At 39.4% G+C, this 21,405-nt stretch overlaps 1 protein-coding gene across 4 annotated transcripts in view; it reads right to left on the reverse strand.

Annotated features, from left to right (window-relative positions):
• Window positions 1–1,859: 1,859 nt before the first annotated feature.
• Window positions 1,860–21,405, reverse strand: part of ST18 (ST18 C2H2C-type zinc finger transcription factor) — a 137,091-nt gene continuing 117,545 nt past the window's right edge. For 3 of the 4 annotated variants that reach the window (XM_038000511.2, XM_008000616.3, XM_073018081.1), the window contains 4 exons: window positions 17,057–17,145; window positions 9,328–9,431; window positions 7,280–7,423; window positions 1,860–4,344 (listed from right to left, as the gene is read on the reverse strand). In XM_038000511.2, coding sequence (XP_037856439.1) covers window positions 4,204–4,344; window positions 7,280–7,423; window positions 9,328–9,431; window positions 17,057–17,145 — 478 coding nt within the window. In that variant the 3' untranslated portion in view covers window positions 1,860–4,203. The other variant, XM_038000518.2, reaches the window with a different exon arrangement.

Consider the following 21,405-nt stretch of genomic DNA (forward strand, 5'->3'; position numbering starts at 1 on the left):
CCCCAGGACTTTTCATGGGATGATAATGATAGTCTCTATACACTGGCCTGAAAATGATCGCAGCAACACTCCTTACCAGTTTTTATTTGTACCATACCCCACATACACAGCATTGAACACAATTTTCTTGCCCTGATGTATGAAATGTTAATCATCTGAATTGCTGGAACAAATTATCTGCAGTGAAAATCTGATCTTGTCATTCTCCGATTTTAAATTTTTCTTTCACATGTTGACGTCTGTGGAAGTTAGAACTCTTTAGCATGCCTGTCTACAATATGACCTCCTCCTCTTCCCACTCACCTGGGCTTTGGCCTCTCATCTTCTCACTTCTCACCAGTTTTTCAGTGCTTTAAATACGTGAAGCTGCTGCCTTGATGATTGCCATACTTTTGCCCATGCTGTTGTCACTGCCTGCGGCACGTGTTCTCAAACTTGCCCTGCTGAATCGGAAGCAGTATTCTTCCTGGAAATCCAGGTTTGTTAGGTAACCCTCACATGGTTTCCACAGGAGCCTGTGTATACCCAAACCAAAATATTTCACTTATTTCGTTGTCTCCCATGAGGCTGAACTCCCACAGGAGTAAGGAAATGGGCCCGGCATAAACGTGTTCCAAGTAAACATCTTTTTGATGAATGGGTGACTCTTAGTCACCATTTCCAGTAAGACTGGTGCTCTTCTTATGACGCGTTGTTGACAGAGTTGTAGACACTACTCATTGATATAAAATCCTAATCAGAGGCCGGGCGTGGTGGCTCACGCCTGTAATCCCAGCACTTTGGGAGGCTGAGGAGGGTGGATCACCTGAGGTCTGGAGTTCAAGACCAGCCTGACCAAGATGGTGAAACCTCATCTCTACTAAATACAAAAAATTAGCTGGGCATGGTGGTGCATGCCTGTAATCCCAGCTACTTGGGAGCCTGAGGCAGGAGAATTGCTTGAACCCGGGAGGCGGAGGTTGCAATGAGCCAAGATTGTGCCATCACACTCCAGCCCAGGCAACAAGAGCGAAACTCTATCTCAGGAAAAAAAAAAAAAAAAAAAAGTTCCAATCAGGGCAAGATGCACATGCTTGGCTAAGGGTAAGCTAAAAGCCTGACTGAGCAGATTTACATTTTGTGATCCATTTTATGCGTGTCTTCAACATGTGAGTGTGGTGACTAAATGAAAGCTATATTGTGCATTAATGGTTATGTTTTGGCTCTTGGTAAATGAAGGTCTCCCAAGTACCACTCTGACTTTCCTCTTTGGACCCAGACTTCCCTTCAGTCAATTTGGCTTCATTACATGTGTTAAATAGATTTTTTTTTTTTTTAACCAGATCAAATGTAGGTGGAAACTTATTCTAGAGATGTATGAATCTGGGCAGAAACTGAAAAATTAAATTAGGATGACTATTTGACATTAGATAGAAAGAACACATAAGCAGAAGGCGTGCTATCAATAATTTATTATCATTTTTCTTTAATTCAAGTTTCTTTAATTTTAGCTTATATGAATCTAGAGATATACTCCGTATCCAAAGTAATTTTGGAATCAGGAGGGCGGGCCCTGTATCTTGCCACCTATTAGATCTGAGTGAATTTGCTGCTACTCCTAGCAAAGGTCTTCCTTATGTCAAAGCATTCCCTGTTCTGGAGGTGAATGCCACATCAAAGGCAGGGACAGCTTGTCAACTGGCCAAAAGTCCTGTCCACTTTAAGGCAAGCAGACCAGCTGTCAGAACAGAAATGTCTCCGAATGACTGGCAGGCTGAAGTGCACTCTGGGGACCTCACCAGGGCTCGTTCTGGACAGTGGATTCCATGGGAAGGGGATACGAGTCTCTAGATAACAGCCTGAGAAAGATGACATCAAAACTCGTTATCAGTTTTTATTTCCTACCATACACCAAATGTACAGCACTGAACACAATTTTGTTGCTTTGATGTAAGAAATATTAAATGTTTGGAGAAACAGTATACAAACAAACTACCTCAAATAAAAAAATGCATACATCATTGCCTTTTTGTTGTTTACAAAAGACCAATTTACAGTATTGATCATTAACATAGTTGAAAAGAAAACAAATTCAGTGCACATTACAAAACACATCAAGTACAAAGTAGGCAAATAAATACAAACATACTTCACAAAACATCCTGCTCAAACTATGCCAACACAAATAAATTAACCTGAAGTCATAGTAAATCATAGTAATAAATATGTAGGTTGGTAAGAGATTTCTTTTAAATTAAATAAAATATATAACAAACTTGTTAAAATATTTAGCAAATTAAACGTTTGTCTTTGTAATAAGTGAACTCATTTGTATGCATCCATGAAGTACTGTATAGCAAAATGTCTGCGAGTACATAACTGTCATAGAAAATTTTGTTTGGTGTCCCGTTTATAATAGACAGCACATAGGGTAGCTCATTTTTTAAATTGATTTTTAAATAAACACCGTTTCTACCTAAGAACAGACAGTTCATCTTCACTAAACTAAGATTCAAGAGTTCAAATGAACTCCAAACCAAACATAAGCCTCACTTAATGCATAACAATGACCACAATTTCATGGGAGTGGAATTATTGTTGAGTATTGTTTTTCATTTGTGCAGGTAACAGTAATAACAGTGGAATATATCAAGCCTGTGAATGCCATCACGTTCCATCTAAATATCCATGAGGTTAATAAAAAATAAACACTTTAGTTTATAGCACAGAAAATTAAGCCCACACTAAGTTCATGTGTACATTTGCACAGAGGCACGTCTGCACATGAAATGTGTGTGCACACCAAAAAGGCAGTTTAGCTGGTTGTCTATACCTTTTCCTTAAAAAAAATAAATATAAAAAAACTTTTGAAACAATGCTTAACTACTTTACAATCCCTGAAATAGACATTGCCTTTACTATAGCAACTATGAAACTCTGACCCATTCAGAAATTCAAGATTGTGGGCTCAATTCAAAGTGTGGATGAGAGTGTGTGTGTGTGTGTGTGTGAGAATGCCTGTGTGTGTGTGAGTGTGTGTGTATATTTTGTAGTACTTGAAGGTCTATGGCAAGATTTCTATCAAATTGAATGTTGTCTTGTTTCCTATGGAGGGTGAGACCCAAGTTGCCAGTGTTTGAAGTAATCACTCAGATTGGAGTAACATTTCTTCATGTGTTACTGTATTTTCCATTCCTTTCCAGTCAACCCAGTAAGATAAATGCTATTTCAGGGGATATGGTATCTACAAAATTTTTCATTTGGATGTGTTTGTATTTGCTAAGTACAAATATACACCAATATTGTCACTTGTATATTGTACCAACATATGGCAGGAAAGCCTGGCTGGTCACACCAAGTCTTATTTTTCATCTTGGGAAACGAGTTGCCAACGATCTGATATGACTTGAAAAACAAACAGACAAATCTGCATCACTAAAAAAGCTTATGTTTCTTTAAAACATTTCAAATAAATAATTCATATTAACGAAAACCGTCCAGCCAAGTCGAATACTTTGCTGATTGCTATATTTAATTATTGCTAACAAATTCTGAGCAGGCTGTTTTCCAGCATCCTGTGCTTTTGTGAGTGCGGATTACCCACTAGTGGGCGCCATTTGTCTTCTTATTCCTTCTGTGCAGCTCACCTTACCACAAATTCATTTATAAATACAAAAACCAGTGAAAGGTGGGGGAAGAAGTGTGCAATAAAAATCAAACTCAACTATAGTGCAGTCCTTAGACAAGGATTTCCTTCACCCTTTCCTGTTTCCTCATTAAAACCCAGCAAGAAAGATGACTTGAGAATAGCATTTCTATTTAAATCCTATTGGAAAATAAATTAATAACACACTTGTAAAAATATGGCAGACTTCAAAATGCAGTTAAAAGATAAAAAACTCTTTGATTAGTAATAAATAAATTATAAAAATGTCACATTTATTTTACATATACTTTACAAAAAAAGAGTACAATGAGGAAATAAAAGAAAATCATATGAAAATAAATAAGATCTAATAATCGACTGCATTGCTTTTAATCCAAGAAGTCTATCATAGTTTTTCTTTCCTTTTTATATCAGCTGGGGAAAATAAAATTAGTGCAATGTTGCAATTGTAAATGCAGTACGGCAACCTCCACGCCTTAGCAGTACACGAACCACTAACAGATCCATCTGGAGTTTGCTGCTGTTGGTAATTTCTGTTGCCCGGCAGTGCTGTGATCCTACACATGGATACCCTTCACTGCCTGTTTGATACTTTCCAGTAGAGCTTTGCATTCCGGGGAATAGTCCCGTTCCAGATTGCTGTACATGTCTGTGAGTGTATTTACATATGCTTCAAAATTCTGCTCACTGATAGGTCCCTAAATGGAGACAAAACACATTGACCCAATCACAGTGGTTCAGGCTGAGGAAAAAGAAGGACCCAGTGACATCGAAGATCAGTGATCCGGGAGTCAGGAGGGAAGGCAAGGGTGCATATGGCTGCTGGAGTTGCAGGAGATGGAGAGAGATGGAGTGTATGTGGGATTCATCTGTTCACTCTTAATTCGGGAGACGAATGTGACTGACTTGTACAGTATTTGGGGTTGATTTGGAGCGCATAAAGTATATGTCTGGCTGTGGACTCGGACTCCACAAAACTTTTCTACTTCTCTTGGGAGGCAGTCTCAGCCTTGACTGCACATGCCTTGCACAACAGAGGCTCCTGTTTGTGGAAGGTGAATATTTGTGAGGCTGGGAAGGGTTGCTTGTACTAAGTGGTGCCTTTAACAGCACTGGGCAGAAACTTAAGGAATTTAAGATTTGAGCAAGTTACTCAGTAACAGTGATGGAAAATTTTCCTCCTCCATCCTCAGACCCTTTGAACCTGTTTCTCTCCTGTGGCATCATTGTAATAACACTTTTTACATTTCTCAGTCTTTGCAGGCAGAATATCAATTTCACAAAGTTTAAATTTATTCATCCCCTATTCTTTTTTTTTTTTTTTTTTTTTTTTGAGACAGAGTCTCGCACTGTCGCCCAGGCTAGAGTGCAGTGGTGTGATCTCAGCTCACTGCAACCTCCGCCTCCCAGGTTCAAGCGATTCTCCTGCCTCAGCCTCCCAAGTAACTGGGATTACAGGCGTGCACCACCACACCCGGCTAATTTTTGTATTTTTAGTAGAGATGGGATTTCACCATGTTAGCCAGGCTGGTCTCAAATACTTGACCTTAGGTGATCCACCGGCCTGGGCCTCCCAAAGTGCTGAGATTACAGGCGTGAGCCACTGCACTTGGCCTCTCTGTTCTTTTTGTATGTGTTGGTCTCTCCTTTACCCAGTGTGATGCTTCAAGGAGAGCACAGGCTGGATATGTGTAAATTTCACACAAATGTGAAACGGAATGAATATCACAAGGGGAATGTTACTCAGTCATTTCTGTTGCCACAATTTTCCCTCCTTTTTAAAAACACATGGCATGAGACTTACTTTGCAAGGTGCTTGGAAGAAAGGACATTTAAATGACAAAGTATAGTGCTATTGTTGCTATTTAAGGAAATAAGCTTTCTAAATTTGAAGCTATTTGGTTGTGCTCTGTTCGGCAAAGCACTGATCTAAATTATTAGTATTGTCCAATCGTGATTCTCTGTCCCCTTCACTTTACTGCCTTTGCTGTGCCTTGTGTTTCTTGGAGAGTCAGGGAATGGGATGGGGACCCAGGTAGCACAGTGAATAAAGGCCACTCTGCAGGGCCAGGCCCACTTACCTTGTGTTAGCTCTGGAAACTTGATCAAATTAAGTAAGCTGTCTGAGCCCTGATTTCAACTATGGAATGGGAATACTAATGCTCGCTCTTTGGTGCTTTTGTAACATTTTGTGTGATCAGCCCTAAAAATCACCACTGGAGTGCTCTGTGTGGTGAGTACACAAGGCACAAGTTAACTTGTGTAGTACCTATTTTTTATGGCAGCGGTGAAGAAGAAAATACTAAGGAATGCATATTCAAAGTATGATTTATGCAATGTTAATAAATAACATTAAAATGATTTTGAATAATTATCTTAATCCTTACCATAGTGGCATCATTTCTTTTGCTTTGTGTTCATTATTATATTATTGATTTTTTGGCAGGTGGGAGTCAAGAAACATATTTGGAATTGTTTAAGATAAGAACTCCATGCTAAGAACTTGGGTAAAATTGAGGGGCTTAATGTTTCAACCAAAATCAATTATATTTCTTTATCACATTGCTGCTTCCATAAATAATTTCATATATAAAATTGGCATCTTTGGAAAAATTATTCTAAAAATTTAGGTTCTGAGGAGATTAAAAGCATTCAGCAATGTAGTCTCTCCTCCAAATATTTGTCTGTATTTAAGAATATGTAAAAGAAGCTAATTTTCTATGAATTCCAAATACAGTCATGCAACGTATAACAACATCTCAGTCAATGATAGACTGAATATATGATGGTAGTCCCATAAGATAACAACAGCATATTTTTATGGTTTAGATATGTTTTTCCATGTTTAGATACACAAATACTAGTAATTGCCTAAAATATTCAGTACACTAACATGCTGCTCCGGTGGGTAACCTCAGAGCAGTAGGCTGTACCATATAGCCTGGGTGTGCAGTAAGTAAAGTAGGGTCTGTCATCTGGGTTTGCAGAAGTTCACTGTATGATGTTCACACAGTGCCAAAATTGCCTAAGGGACACATTTCTTAGAATGTGTGCCCATTCTTAAGTGTTGGAGGTCTATAGTTGCATACCTGAAAGACATGCTTTGATTTTGAAAATGAGGATTCCTTGCTCATTTTTTTTTTTTTTTTTTGCTTTTTATTTTATATGAGGAGAACTGAAGTAGGTTCTTCATACTTCCATATGAAGAAAGCACCTAGTCCATTGGGAATTGAACATCTTTGATTACAGTTCTTGAGTTGGGTGGATGATGCAAATAATGGTCTCAGATTTTATAAGACACGGAATCTTCTACTTGGAAATAACATTTTCACTGAGGGAGTTTTGCCCATTCAACTTCCACATGACATTATGAACCAAGTTTCAAAAAAATCCTTTGTTTTTAAATGACTTTGGCCTCTAAAAAAATTCTTGGCCTTAATATAATTTAAATAAATGTATCTACCACGTTCCCAGAGATGGAGATTACTCCAAACCAGACTGTGATGAAGTGTGGTCACTCTGTGACTGCTCACAGGTCTCCTCAAAGCTCAGTCATGGCAACCCTGTCGGTAAATGCATGATGACACTGCAAATGCTTGTAATGGAACAGCAAGGATCTGGCCTTGAACTTACCATCTGTGGAAGCTGGATGTCAGCAAGGCTTGAAATGAGAGCTTGGCTCAGACCCGCCAGCTCTTTTAGCAGACTTTCATTGTTCTGTTCTATGAGTTTGTTCTCCTCCTCTATCGTCTTTAAGTTGCTCTCCATAGACGTGATCTACAACAGAAATAACTTGGGAATGTGAGTAGTTCAGTTTGGAAGGATCGCAAAAGTTTTCTCCCTGAAAGAAAACGCACCAAGTGAATCTGAACACTAAGAGATGCATGCATGCAACTTCTCAGCATGAAGCTGCAGGCCCATTGGATTGTTTGAAGTGCTGGAATCACATCCCCAAATTTTCATCTTCAGCCCAGACTTCCTCAGGAATTGTGGAACTTCTCCACGTGGCTGTATGATGGATATCTCAAACTCAACATGCTTAAAGCAAACTTTGTTGTTTTCCCCAAACCTGCTCCATCCGCTGTCTCCCTTTTCCAGCCAGCAGCAACTCAACTTAAGTGCAGATCCCCCATGACTCTTTCTTTCATACCTCTCCTCCACTGGTGCCTCCTTCAAAATATCCAGGATGAGACCACTGTCCCCTCCACACTGCTGCCCCCTGGGCCAAGCCGCCAGTGTGACTGTGCTGCCTTCTCGTGGGTGGCCCTGTGTCTGCCATTACCCCATCTAATCTATTCTCAGCCTTTCCTCAACACAGTCACCAAGATGAGCCTCTTAAAATGCAAGTCAGCATGTCAATCAGAGAGGATGATGTTACTCGTTGGGTCAAAACTGTGTTACAGTTCTGCATACATTCAGAATAAAAACCAAGGTCTTTGAAATGGACTAAGATGCCCCATGTGAGCTGCCCTGTTGCATCTGAGACTGTTCTCCTGTGACCTGCCCCACCCAGCTCACTCACCTGCGACCACATTTCTCTTTGCTATTTCTCAAATCCCCAGACCTTCTCATGATGAGTGCTTTTGTGCTTGCGGGGTTTCTTCTGTCTGAAACACTCTTTCTCCATACCTGTTTGGCCAACTCCCTCATTCCTCAAGTCTTTGCGGATGCCTTTCTTCTCCCTGGGGGCTGGTGGTCCCATTAAGTATTGAAATACAGGCACTCACCCAGCCCCCTGCCATTCTAGCATACAACATAATTGATCATTTATGACTTTTTTGTTTAGTGTCGCTTCCTCCTTCTAGACGATAAGTCTCAAGACGGCAGAGGCTTTTGTGTTCTTTGCTAATGGTTTTCTAGAGGAATTCCCATGATTCCTAGACAAAAGTGTCAATCTGTAGACCAGATGGCCATTAATTGATGATGGCAACAATGGTCACTCTGGGTAAGGAAACCAAAATTTCAGATGGATTAAAACCCTTTGTCTTAAGCTGTTGTGTGAGGACTTCCAAGAGATCCAGTAACTATGGTGGTATAAAAATCCCCTGCAGGGAAAGGGAGAAAGATACTCAGTCCTATTCTCTGTCTCATTCTTTTGCTGCTAACTTGTTGCAAGAGAGTTATGATTTGTGTTTTAAAAATCTTGAACTGAACTGTTAATTTCCATGGGATGAGGCAGACATCATAAAGAAAAATGCAGAATTGAGAAATTACTTGGGTTTTTAGGTAAAGAATTTGCTCAAGAAAATGTTCAGTAAGATCTGTTTCTAATAAATACTTACACATTCAGAGGTGTTCCAAAAACATTAAATGAAAAAGTTGCTATATTTTACTTGAATTTTGAATGAAACCAAGGATTCTTACCTTTTCATCACATTTTTTTTCTAATGCACTACGTACTCCACCAGACTGTTTGATTATAGGATAATCTGCCTTGTTTGCTTATGAAACCTTTGATGCTACCAGGACAAAAACAGGAGACAGCTTGCCCACAGCTACTGAATCAATGGTAACCTGGGGTGATCCAGCTATTCAGAATTTTACAATAATTATGGAATCTAGAAATACTCAGCATATTGACTCTAAGATATCATATATTTTCACACAAGCTTTAAAAAGTTCAATGTTTTGTTTCCACCAAAGATTAAGGATCATGAATTACTTTTTTTTTTTTTTTTTACCTGGGTCTGAAGTTTCATCATATCTGCTTCAATCTTAAGGTTGGATTCATTCAGTTCCTTTATTTCTTCATCCAAATGCCTAATTTCTTCATCACTCTCTATTCCTGTAAAGAGTAAGACTACCTTAGTTCGAACTGAAAACTGTTAACAATTGAATCATATGTTTAATTTGTGATTTGCTACTTGAAAATGAGACTTCCATTTGAAGTGTTTTTACCAAAACAATGCATATCCAGGATTCTGAAAAAGTGGATAAGAGAAATTGCAGATTTAATTTCTCGGTAAGAAATAAAAGAGTAGAAAAGTGCCACCGTTGCATGTAGCTCAGTTATGTCCCAGGGGTGCTGCCAGGCGTGTTTGTATATGTGTCTTCAATTACATCTCACCGCACCCTACAGCGGGACTCGCTCCATTATACCCTCCTCACATATGAAGACACCAAGCCCAAAGAGGTTAAGTGAGACCTCAGGAATCACTGACAGAAGTTAAATAACCTGCCCAAGTTCAAATTAAGAGGCAGAGCTGGGATTAAACCTCAAAGCCCTTGCATTCCCTTATTCAAAATGCTGCAAGGACAGTTTTATGCTGAGTAATTAAATATCTGTTTAGTTGAATTAGACCTTAGGAACCATGACTGGAGGCAGAGCTGCGGGGCTGCTGGCAGGTGAATTAGAGTCCAGAGACACATTGGCAGAGTCTTCCACATGGACATGGATGAGGAAAATGTAATTTAGGGGGAAGGACATCAGCTTGGGAGTTTGAATCCTGTTCTTGAACATGGGCAACTTACTTATCTTCTTTGTGCTTCAGTTTCTTCTTCTGTAAAATAGGCATGATATCTACACTGTGAGAATGAATGCAATAAAATGTAGAGCGCTAAACATGCCACAGGCTCTCAATGAATGGTGGTTATTTCCCATGATTACTTTGTAGAAAGAGTATGACTACATTTGAAAGGTTTCAAGGACTGGAGAAGGTAGTTAATATTAAGGATGCGAGAAGCAGGATTGGAGGTAATTTTATCTCCTAGAAGAATGAGTCTGAACCAGAGTGACAATGAAGAAGGACATGTGAACTTCCACAGTGAGACTTCATAGGAGCAATTTCATGAGAGCAGGATAAAGGGTACTTGGCCTGACAATTTGTTTGAAAGAGATCTGGGCTCTTATACTTTGCTAGGGTGACTACTTTGGGAAATAATCCATTACCTCCTGAAGGTGGATGCTCACATTCTCTATGACCCTCCAGTTTCTTCCTTAGGTACACACCCAAAACAAATGGTTGTACACAGGAAGTGTGCAGAAGGTGTACACAGCAGTATTGCTCGCCAAAAGCACAACTTGAAAGGAAGCCACAAGCCCATCAAAAACAACACGGGTGACTCTTAGTAATTTAGTGGGAAGAGAAAAAAAGTAAGCCGAAAGTTACGTCACATACAGCATGATAAAACAGATGGCTATTCTGTGGGTACTTACTGCTTTATTAAAAGTAACTACTTGATAAAGTGAGCCATGCATGGACCAATGAAGACAGTGTGTCATAAGATTGATATAATTCTGGGCTGTAAGATTTAATGAAAAAAGGGAAACAAACCAACATATAAGACTTAGGTATCTTAGTAGCTAGACCAGTCTGAATATGAGTCAACAGTATGATATGGCTACTAAGAAAACAACCAACAGTTACCCAGGACCATACTCATGGAACTACAGTATCTAGGACTCAGGATTCATTCTGCACTGTCCGGCTGTGTCTGGAGAATTGCACTGCATCTTGGAGCACCGTATTTTACTGGTTAGTGCACTGGTGCAGGAATCTCCTCTCAGACAATTGATGGGTAAGAGCTGGGGAAGAAAGGACTGAAATATCTAGGTTCTCAATGAAACAGGTATTTGGAGTGCTATCAGCACTTGAAACTTTTCTGATTTGAGCAATTGAAAACTTCTATTGCTATAAATTTCTTTGACATATTGTTTTTCTTTTCTGCCTTTTTACAGTAAAATTCCATCTCAAAGAATTCTATTTTCTTACATAATATCTGGTGAGGCAGACAAAAACCAAGGAGATGCTTGTAAAACATGAAGTGCTCTGAAGGAAGCACAGAGGGTGCAGGGGTCCCTTCACTGGAGAAGATGCACTCCTTTCAAGACTTTCAAGATCAGAAGGAGGCAGGCCTGCGAAAAACCAGCCAGGAGTTGAGCATCCAAGAGGAGGGAGGAAGTCCACAGTCCAGACTGGGAAGGGAGTGGGTGCCCCCTGGACAGCAAGACAGTGAATAGTGGGAACAGGCCATGGGGACATCCTGGGAGTTTAGGTTTATTCCAAGTGCAACAGGAGCCAGGGAAGACTTTTAGGTAGGGGATCCGGGATGATCTAGTTGACTTTTCACAAATGTAATTTGGAGTTTTGAGTAGAGGATAGATTGGAGAAGAGACAGAGCAGAAGCCTGAAGACCCATAGGGAGATGATTGCTGGAGTCCTGGCTGGGTGTAGGAAAGTGAGGCCAAGAGAAGGAGACAGACTCAGGACCTAATCTGTAGGCAGAATTTGCAGGACTTGTGAGGGTTGGAGGTAGGGGGCGAGAGAAGAGAGGAATCGACCCCGACTGCTTGTTTCTGCCAGAGTAGGTGAGCAACTGTAGAGCTGTCTCTGTGATGAGGCAGACTGGGGGGCTGAAACTTGCAGCAGGATAAATAAAAGTTCAATTTTGGCTAAGTTATGAGTGCTTGTGAGAAGACCGTTTAAGTGACAGCCTGGGTTCTTGGTTCTGGGACTATGTTAGGATTATGTTTCCCTGAGGGCCAACGTTCCTGAAGACACCCCAGACTCATAATCAAAATGGGGCCATTTGGAAGATGCCTGGAGCTTGTGAGGGAAGATCATAAGATGAGATCTCAAAAAAGAAACAGTGTCATGGGATCTAATACGTAACAGGCTCCCCATACATGCTCATAGAATTAATCAATGAAAGAATTAATGTTTTTATTATAATTTCTGGGATCTGGGGAGCTATTATAGCCACAGGATAAATGCAACCAATTTCTTTGTAATGTTTCCTGTTAACATATCACTTTATCTGTTTCCACTGAGTCACTTATCCGTCAAACTTCTCTCTATGCACACAGTCTTTAAAAACCTTTGGATTTCACTCTGCACTTCCGAATATTAACTCATATGATCCTCATTTAAAAACCATGAGATAGAAACATTTATTACCTCAAAGTATGCATGGGAAGCCAAGGTACAAAGTAAGTGGTACAGCAGGGATTCAAACATAAGCTCTCTGGTTCCAGAATATGTTCTTTTAGCCATGAAAATGTTATCTTTATTCATAGATGTTTCATCTGTTTTGGAAGTATCAGTAAAATGTGTGCCCTGATGTTTACAGATATACTTCTAGTAGGGTGTTGGACTAGCTAGGTATGGCTGATGATCAAGGAAACCATATAAACTATCCACTAACAATAATAATAATAACTATTATTATTATTGAGACAGAGTCTCACTCTGTCGCCAGGCTGGAGTGCAGTAGCATGATCTTGGCTCACTGCAACCTTTGCCTCCCAGGTTCAAGCAATTCTCCTGCCTCAGCCTCCTGAATAGCTGGAACTACAGGTGTGCGCCACCATGCCCAGCTGATGTTTTTATTTTTAGTAAAGACAGAGTTTCATCACGTTGGCCAGGATGGTCTCCATCTCTTGACCTTGTGATTCACCCACCTTGCCTCCCAAAGTGCTGGGATTACAGGCGTGAGCCACTGCGCCTAGCCTCCGCTAAATATTTTACTTACTCTTCAGCGACTTTGATTCTTTATATAATTCATCTATGTAAAAGCAAGAGATTATGCTTTCTTTTCATTTAATAATTCTAATGTTTAGTTGGTACTAATCTGTGCCTAATTTGTATATTTGGGGATTATGTCATATATTATATTTTCTTTATATTCTGTATAATTATGCAAGTTATGTATATACCTGTATAGAGCAGGTATTCTCAACTTATAAGAGGTTTTAAGTCCTATAGTTACGTTTTTTCATATTATACAAATGAAGTAATTCTACCATATTTCAAACAAATTCTATTATATTTCTTGAGTGAACTTTTATTTATTTATTTATTTATTTTTTGAGATGGAGTCTCACTCTGTTGCCCAAGTTGGAATGCAGTGGTTTGATCTCGGCTCACTGCAACCTCTGCCCTCTGACTTCAAGCGATTCTCCCACCTCATCCTCCTGAGTAGCTGGGATTACAGGCGCCTGCCACAGCGCCCGGTTAATTTTGTTTGTTTGTTTGTTTGGTTGTTGTTGTTGTTGTTGTTGTATTTTTAGTAGAGATGAGGTTTTACCATGTTGTCCAGGCTGGTTTTGAACTCCTAACCTTGTGATCCACCCTGCTCAGTCTCCCAAAGTTCTGGGATTACAGGTGTGAGCCACTGCGCCCGGCTGAACTTTGATTTTTAAATTGTGTTTACACCACAAAATTGTACTTTTTTTTATTTATGGGAAAATGAATTAATGTAAATTTGGCTATTTAGTTACTAAAGAAGTGAAGAGAGTTAATATCCAGAAAGAAATGATATATAACAATGTTTAGGACACACTATTTTGTCACATGAGAAGAGCTAGAAGGAGCTCCTAAGTGCAAGACCATATACATAGACCAATTATCACAACTTCTGCTTGTTTCTACAAAGCACAGAAGGACTAGCATTCTTTCTTATACAGATGGCCTAATTTTATTATCAAGGACTAGTAAAGGTCTTTAAAAATTAACGTGGCAATTTAATTATGGTAAGGATGGAGAACTAAGGATCAATTATTCTAAAATTAATGTACACATTTTTTGATATAGACCCTCCATGTTTAAACTGGCTTGTGCATAATATTCCCCTAAAATATTATCTAATTCAACTAATTGCATGAATGATTTGTACCTAGTTTAAATTAATATAGTATGCTAAAGTTAAAGCCATATGCACTTTATATTTCATTGCAATGTGATTTGATATTTTTAATGTCTGAAGGTGTGTTCGTTTACATCTACTTTAAATATCATCCAGAGAACAATCATTGTGGCCTCACTCTAAGGTAAGGGATCATGAGACACAGCATTGTTAGAGAAGACCCCCAAATCACTTTAGGTCCTTCTTGACCTTCAACGAATCACTGACCTGAATTCAGGTGGGCTTTTTCTCACGCAAAGTCATGGTAAGTTCTTAAGCTTTTCAGAGCATCAGCCTCTACTTTCTCGGATTGTAAAACGTGTACTTTTCCAGTTAGTTACCTGTCCACATAGAATGACTGCACCCTCACACTTGTCAATGGGTTCAATCCAGCTCGCTGCTGCTCTATATTCTTTGAAAGCTCAGCTGAAGATGCTAGACGTACAGGGACCCTTTGAAGTGTATGTGCGCAGCCCTGCTGCTCCTGGGTCTCTGTGCAAGTCTGTTGTGGGTTCCGACAGACCACCTGCTGCTGGCCCCCTGCAAAGCTCCATCACAATTTGATGTAATGATGCCAGAGGACTGTTTTGTTTTTATCTTTGTTAGGAGTGGCCTTGTAATTTATATTCTGTTTAGAGTATGGATGGTATTGGTGTTCTCCTAATGAGAATTCATAGGAAATATTTTCTTCATGCACTGGGTTCCAGAAGGAGTTTTGCTCTGAATTTACTTACTACCACGTGATCCACATGGCGATTATAGCTTTCTTCTGTTGTTGGTTTCTAAAAGGTAAGGTCAAATTTGCGATCCTTATTTACCCAGGGAGAAATGACTCTTCACACACGTCTTAGTGTCCTCAGGCTTGCTCCTTCTTGCATTCTTACCTTCAACTTTCCTTTGTCTCAATTTTGAATTAATTTCTTTTTGTTTTGTTTTGAGACAGAGTCTCACTCTGTTGCCCAGGCTGGAGTGCGGTGGTGCTTTCTTGGCTCACTGCAACCTCTGCCTCCAGCGTTCAAGCAATTTCCTGCCTCAGCCTCCCGAGTAGCTGGGACTACAGGTGCGTGCCGCCACACCCGGATAATTTTTTTTTTGTATTTTTAGTAGAGATAGGGTTTCCCCGTGTTGGCTAGTATGGTCTTGATCTCCTGACCTTGTGATCGGCCCACCTCGGCCTCCCAAAGTGCTGGGATTACAGGCGTGAGCCACTGCACCTGGCCGAATGAAATTTTTAACCAGCATTTAAAAAAAAGTTCATGTAGCTTTGCAGTCCTTATTCTTTAAATACTATTTGAAATGGGACGATAAATAAATACATATTAAATTGTCCCAATGTCACTGCATATGTACTTAGAGGTATTTAGGGAATGGGGAGTATTTCCAAGGAGGAGTCAGAACATCTAGGGAAAAGCTCTTTTACTGAGCATGTGAATGTTGGAAAGACGGGAGGAGGCAGCCGGGCCTTCATTCCTCCTCTGCGTGTACACTCCCCTCCTTCGGCGCTTAGCGGTGAGGACCCACGGAGAGAGAGCACCCCCGCCAAGGACCGCTTTAAATAAAGCAGATGAAGGCCTCGGAGGGAAACAGTAGGAAGCTCGAGTGCTTTCCCTCCCTTGGATACCGCATATCTGCTTTTTAAAAATCACACACACAAGTTAAAAAGATTGAGCTTCAGGGAAAGTAACAACAGTGAAAGTCCCCAGCTCAATTCGAGTCATGTGCCAAAGATGCCATCAAATAAAGTCTCCAGAGCAAAATAATTGCTCTGCCATTGTTTCTCAAATGCTTTGGAATGATCTTTGATGGAAAACAACACAGGCCCCAGATAATGCTGATTAGAAATCTCAAGAAATGCATCCAAGAATCAAAGGAAAATTGGAGGATCCAAACAGAGAACTCAGAAACTGTATCTCTGAACTCGCAAAGCGGATTGACACTAAGGAAGTATCTAGGGAAATGTAGACTTAGGTAAAGATCTGGATGCTAAATCCAAACCTTCCAGAATCTCTATAAAAATATCATGTTGAGCACAGAAGAACACAATTGAAGGATTCAAATACAGATGCTAGAAATTGCTTCCTGAATTTTTATAGCGGATTTATACCAGAAAAATGTGCACATACACACACACACGTACACACAAACACACATGAGAGAGAGAACACACACATGTGAGAGAGACTGAAGGACACAACTTCCACTAGTGTATCTTTGTTGCTGTTGTTTTGTTTAGAGATAGGTTCTCTTGCTGTCGCCCAGGCTGGAGTACAATGGCACTATCATATCTTACCACATCAGCCTCGATCCTGGGCTCCTGGTCTCTACAATCCTCCCATCTCAGCTTCCAGAGTAACTGTGACTACAGGTGTGCACCACCACACTGGGCTAATTTTTTTTTTTTTTTTTTTTAAAGAGATGCGGTCTGGCTGTGTTGCCCAGGCTGGTCACAAACTCCTGACCTCAAGCAATCCTCTATACCTGGCCTCCCAAAGTGCTGGGATTACGGGCATGAACCAGCATGCCCTGCCAACCACCAGTGTATCTTAACCCATCATACCTCACTGCCTGACTTTCTCTGTTGGAGATCACTCCTTATTTAAAAATAAGGAAGACACCAAAAAATTGGTTTTAAACAGTTATAATTTTAGTTCAAATCTGAGGAAACCTTTCTTCTTGTACATTAAAATTACACTTCCCACCTAGTGAATACTTTGACACACGAAACCCTTTAGGGAGCCAGGGTCTACACCCTGGTGGAGGTGGTGACAGCCAGCCCTGCGCTCTTACCCCCGGTTGCTTTGAGCTTGATGGTCATGAGTTCTTCAGAAACCTTGCCCTTTTTGATAGCTTGTGCATTGAGAGGACATCCAGATAAGCTGTGAAAATAGAAATTGTACTAATGTATGAGATGTATATTATTTCTTATAAACATTAAGATGTTTTATTCACAACCTACTATTTGTGTTTTTGTTGTCGATTAATTACATTATAACCCATAGTCTCTTTGTAGAGAGTAATGAATACACACCCACTAAAGCAAAGGCAAAATGCCCTCAAATAATGTAAAATGTTTTGCTTTCTTTCCTTAAATCAAGATACAAATAGTTACTGCTGATACACAATTATTATTTAATTTATTTTGTTAAATTGCTATTCATCTGCTTTTAAGTAAGTTCTTTTGTTTAGTAGTGGTTACTTTATTTTCTGTAAATGTGAAATTGTACATATATATTATGAATAAGAATTGTTCCCAATTAGTCAAAATTCCATGAGTAATAAAGCAGTTCTTCCTGCCTTTATATAAAGTGTTCCTTGATCTTTATAGAATTACTTAATACAAGCCAAAATAAAGCCCTATCCCATGCCCCCACGGCAAATTCAGTTTGGTTATGGGAATGTATTTAATTTTTTTATTTAATTTTTACAACATTTTTCATTTAAAAAAAAAAAAATCTGTACCCTGGAAGGAGAATAAGAGGAGCTGCCACAAGTGTATTCAGATGCAATCACTGCAGAGGCAGTCTATTACATTGCAGTGGTGTTTATAACCCTTTCCATTTAGTAGTGGCACTCTTCAGCAGGGTTTCTTTCCCTTAATGTCATCTGTTTTATTTAAATTGCACCAGCATGATAAATGACAACATTGAAGAAAACTTGTTTTTCATCATTTATGATCAGATAATTTTGTTGTTCTATCCAGCCATTAATTCTTTTGCAATCTTGCTGCGTTTTCATAGAAACAATTTTTAGATCAAAATAGTGATGAGCATAATCAGTCATTTAAAGTCTTTTTCTCCACAGAAAGTTAGTTACAACTCATCTATAAAGCAATCATTTCACCCTGAAGCTTGGGATATTTGGCAGAGTGAAAGAAAATATTTCTGAAGCAAAGCCCTTAATAAATGTGTGCTTAATTACTGTATTTTTTCAAGAATACTAATTATTCTACACTGAGTCTATGAAATATAAAAAATAATAGACATATGCTATTACATATATAGAAAAGGGTATGTAGTGTGCCTAATTTGATAAGCTATACATTTTTCTACACAGAAAAAGAAAATAAAGAAAAGCACAAACTCAACTTGGAAACTGTGTCTTCTATTTTCAGAAGCTTCTCACTGTCAATTGTGGCCTATAAAGGTTTCATTATCTGTTTTACGGGGAGTTTGCACGTCTGTCTTGTTTTATGTCACATATTGTATTCTGAGAAAATAATCATGAATATTTATTTGGCAAACTGGATATTCAAAGGTGACCTTTAGTAAGTCCATTTGTAACATAATGGATATTAATATCTCATTAGAACTTCTCTGATCCTCACCCTTAAAGGATCTACTCTGTTCAGACAACACGCCGGAAAACTTTCAGGGTGACACAGTGTTGTGGAAAAGTTAATGAAGCCTCCATCAATAATTACATGACTTAGAAGCAAAGAACATAGTTATGAAAGAGAGGCTTTGCTTCCAAAATGCCACTTGATTTTGTATCTTCCAATGTAGAGTTTTCGTATCTTCCAGAATATAAAATGAATCTTAAATTAAAAAAAAAAAAAGGGCAGGAAAAACATTTTAAAAGTTCTTTTTCCTTTTGAAGGCAGATGTTAAGAGGCTGAGGTATTTGGCTCCATATTGGAAAGGCAGAAAAAAAAAATGTGCTTTCTATGGTTTTGACCAAAATTACCATTCTATTATGACATAGTGAGGGACTTTTTATTTTTTATTTTTTATTTTTTTTTTGAGGTAGAGTCTCACTAAGTCACCCACGCTGAAGTGCACTGGTACAATTTGGCTCACTGCAACCTCCACCTCCTGGGCTCAAGCAATTCTCCTGCCTCAGCCTCCTGACTAGCTGGAATCATAAGTGCGCACCACATCTGGCTAATTTTTATATTTTTAGTAGAGACAGGGTCTCACCATATTGGCCAGGTTGGACTCGAACTCCTGACCTCAAGTGATCTGCCCGCCTTGACCTCCCAAAGTGCTGGGATTACAGGCGTGAGCCACAGTGCCCAGCTGCAATTTTAAATTATATCTTCCTCTGCCTTCTTAAAGCAAAATAGCAGGTGATACAATGTATGTCATGAACATAATTGCTTACAATATATTACTAAGCTTCAATAAAATCACAAAGATATGGCACAGCACTAAATGAGTTCTATCAGTCACAGGACTTCTGATTTTAAAGCTACAAATATCCATAATTGTGTGTGTGTGTGTGAGTGTGTGTGTGTGTTTTAACATTCAGTTATCTTCTCAGATTGCTATTTTTTTCAAAGGAAATATTTTGTCATATAGAGATTTAAAGCAAGGTTTGAAGGTAGTTATTATATAAATATAATATGGATATAGTGTGTGGGTCAAATTGTTCTTAACCATCCTACAAAGTGTGTTTTGTAATTATTCCCATTTTGGTTGAGAAAATGTCTACGCACTGGTGCCTGTGACACCTCAGCTTGGTGCCTGGCCCATGGTGAGGACCCATCATCAAACCTTAGGGGAAGCAGGATGACACTGGCTCTAGCATGCCAACCTGTATTCAAAGCAATTCCATAACTTTCCTGTGCTTGTTTCATCTTCTATCAACTGAGGATAGTTATAATACCTGTAGTTCACAGGGTTTTGTAAAGGTTTAAAGGAATAAACCATGCAAGCTACTTATAACAGCGCTGTCTATGGGCGAGAACTCTGAATACGTGTCAGCTATTTTTAGGTAACAAGTGATGGGAAAGAATATGAAGAACCTCAGAGATTTCAGAACCAAATTTGTAACATATAAAAGTCAGTTGTGAGTTTTATTCCAAGTCATATAAGTTATCCTGCATATATACACATAGGCTTAATATTATCTTCACAAACAGGAAAGGCGATCATCTGTGTTGAACCCCTACTGTGTGCCAGGCATAAGCCAGGCGTTTTGCGATATTATTCCATTAAATTCTACAGATAGGCCTGGCACAGTGGCTCATGCCTGTAATCCCAGCACTTTGGGAGGCCGAGATGGGCGGATCATTTGAGTTCAGGAGTTTGAGACCAGCCTGACCAACATGGTGAAACTCCGTCTCTACTAAAAATACAAAAAATTAACTGGGTATGGTGGTCCCAGCTACTTGGGAGGCTGAGGCAGGAGAATTGCTTGAACCTGGGAGGCGGAAGTTGCAGTGAGCTGAGATAGCACCCCTGCACTCCAGCCTGGGTAAGAGTGAGACTCCATCTCAAAATAAATAAATAAATAAAATAAAATATACGCACAGAAAAGAGAGAGTTTTCCACCTTAAAGAGAATACCCCACATTAAATACAGTCTCTTAAATATTTGAAATCACAAGAGAAATTCAATTCCATTAAATTCTACACATAGAAAAGAAAGAGTATTCCACCTTAAAGAGAATACCCCAAATTAAATCCAATTTCTTAAATATTTTAAATTGCAAGAGAACTTTTGAGTCAAGAATGCTGAAATCTGAATTACCTTTATCTACATTCTTCACTGCTTTCCATGTCCTAGAAAATAAAACCTTGGAGGCTGAGTGCGGTGGCTCATGCCTGTAATCCCAACACTTTGGGAGGCCAAGGTGGGCAGATCACCTGAGGTCAGGAGTTCGAGACCACCCTGGCCTACATGGCAAAACCCCGCCTCTACTAAAAATAAAATATTAGCCTGGTGTGGTGGCGTGCACCTGTAGTCCCAGCCACTCAGAAGGCTGAGACAGAAGAATCATTGAACTGGGGAGGCAGAGGTTGCAGTGAGCCGAGATTGAGCCACTGCACTCCAGCATGGGTGACAGAGTGAGATTCTGTTTCAAAAAAAAAAAAAAAAAGAAAATGAAAAAAGAAAGAAAGAAAAAAAATAGTACCTTGGCGTTAATATTTCAGCCTATATTTTTGAAATCAGAATTTTCTTTCTCTCATTACGAAATACAGAATATGTAAACAGCTACCTATGATGTGTATTTGCAATTTAAAGGATATTCTTTTTTTAGAGATGGGGTCTTGTTCTATCACCAGGCTTGAGTGCAGGGGAGCAATCATAGCTCACTGCAGCCTCAAACTTCCAGGCTCAAGCAATCGTCCTGCCTCAGCCTCCTCAGTAGCTGGAACCACAAGCATGTACCGCCACCAATAAGCACTACTTATT

Source organism: Chlorocebus sabaeus, chromosome 8, assembly GCF_047675955.1.
Source record: "Chlorocebus sabaeus isolate Y175 chromosome 8, mChlSab1.0.hap1, whole genome shotgun sequence".
Lineage (NCBI taxonomy): Eukaryota > Metazoa > Chordata > Mammalia > Primates > Cercopithecidae > Chlorocebus > Chlorocebus sabaeus.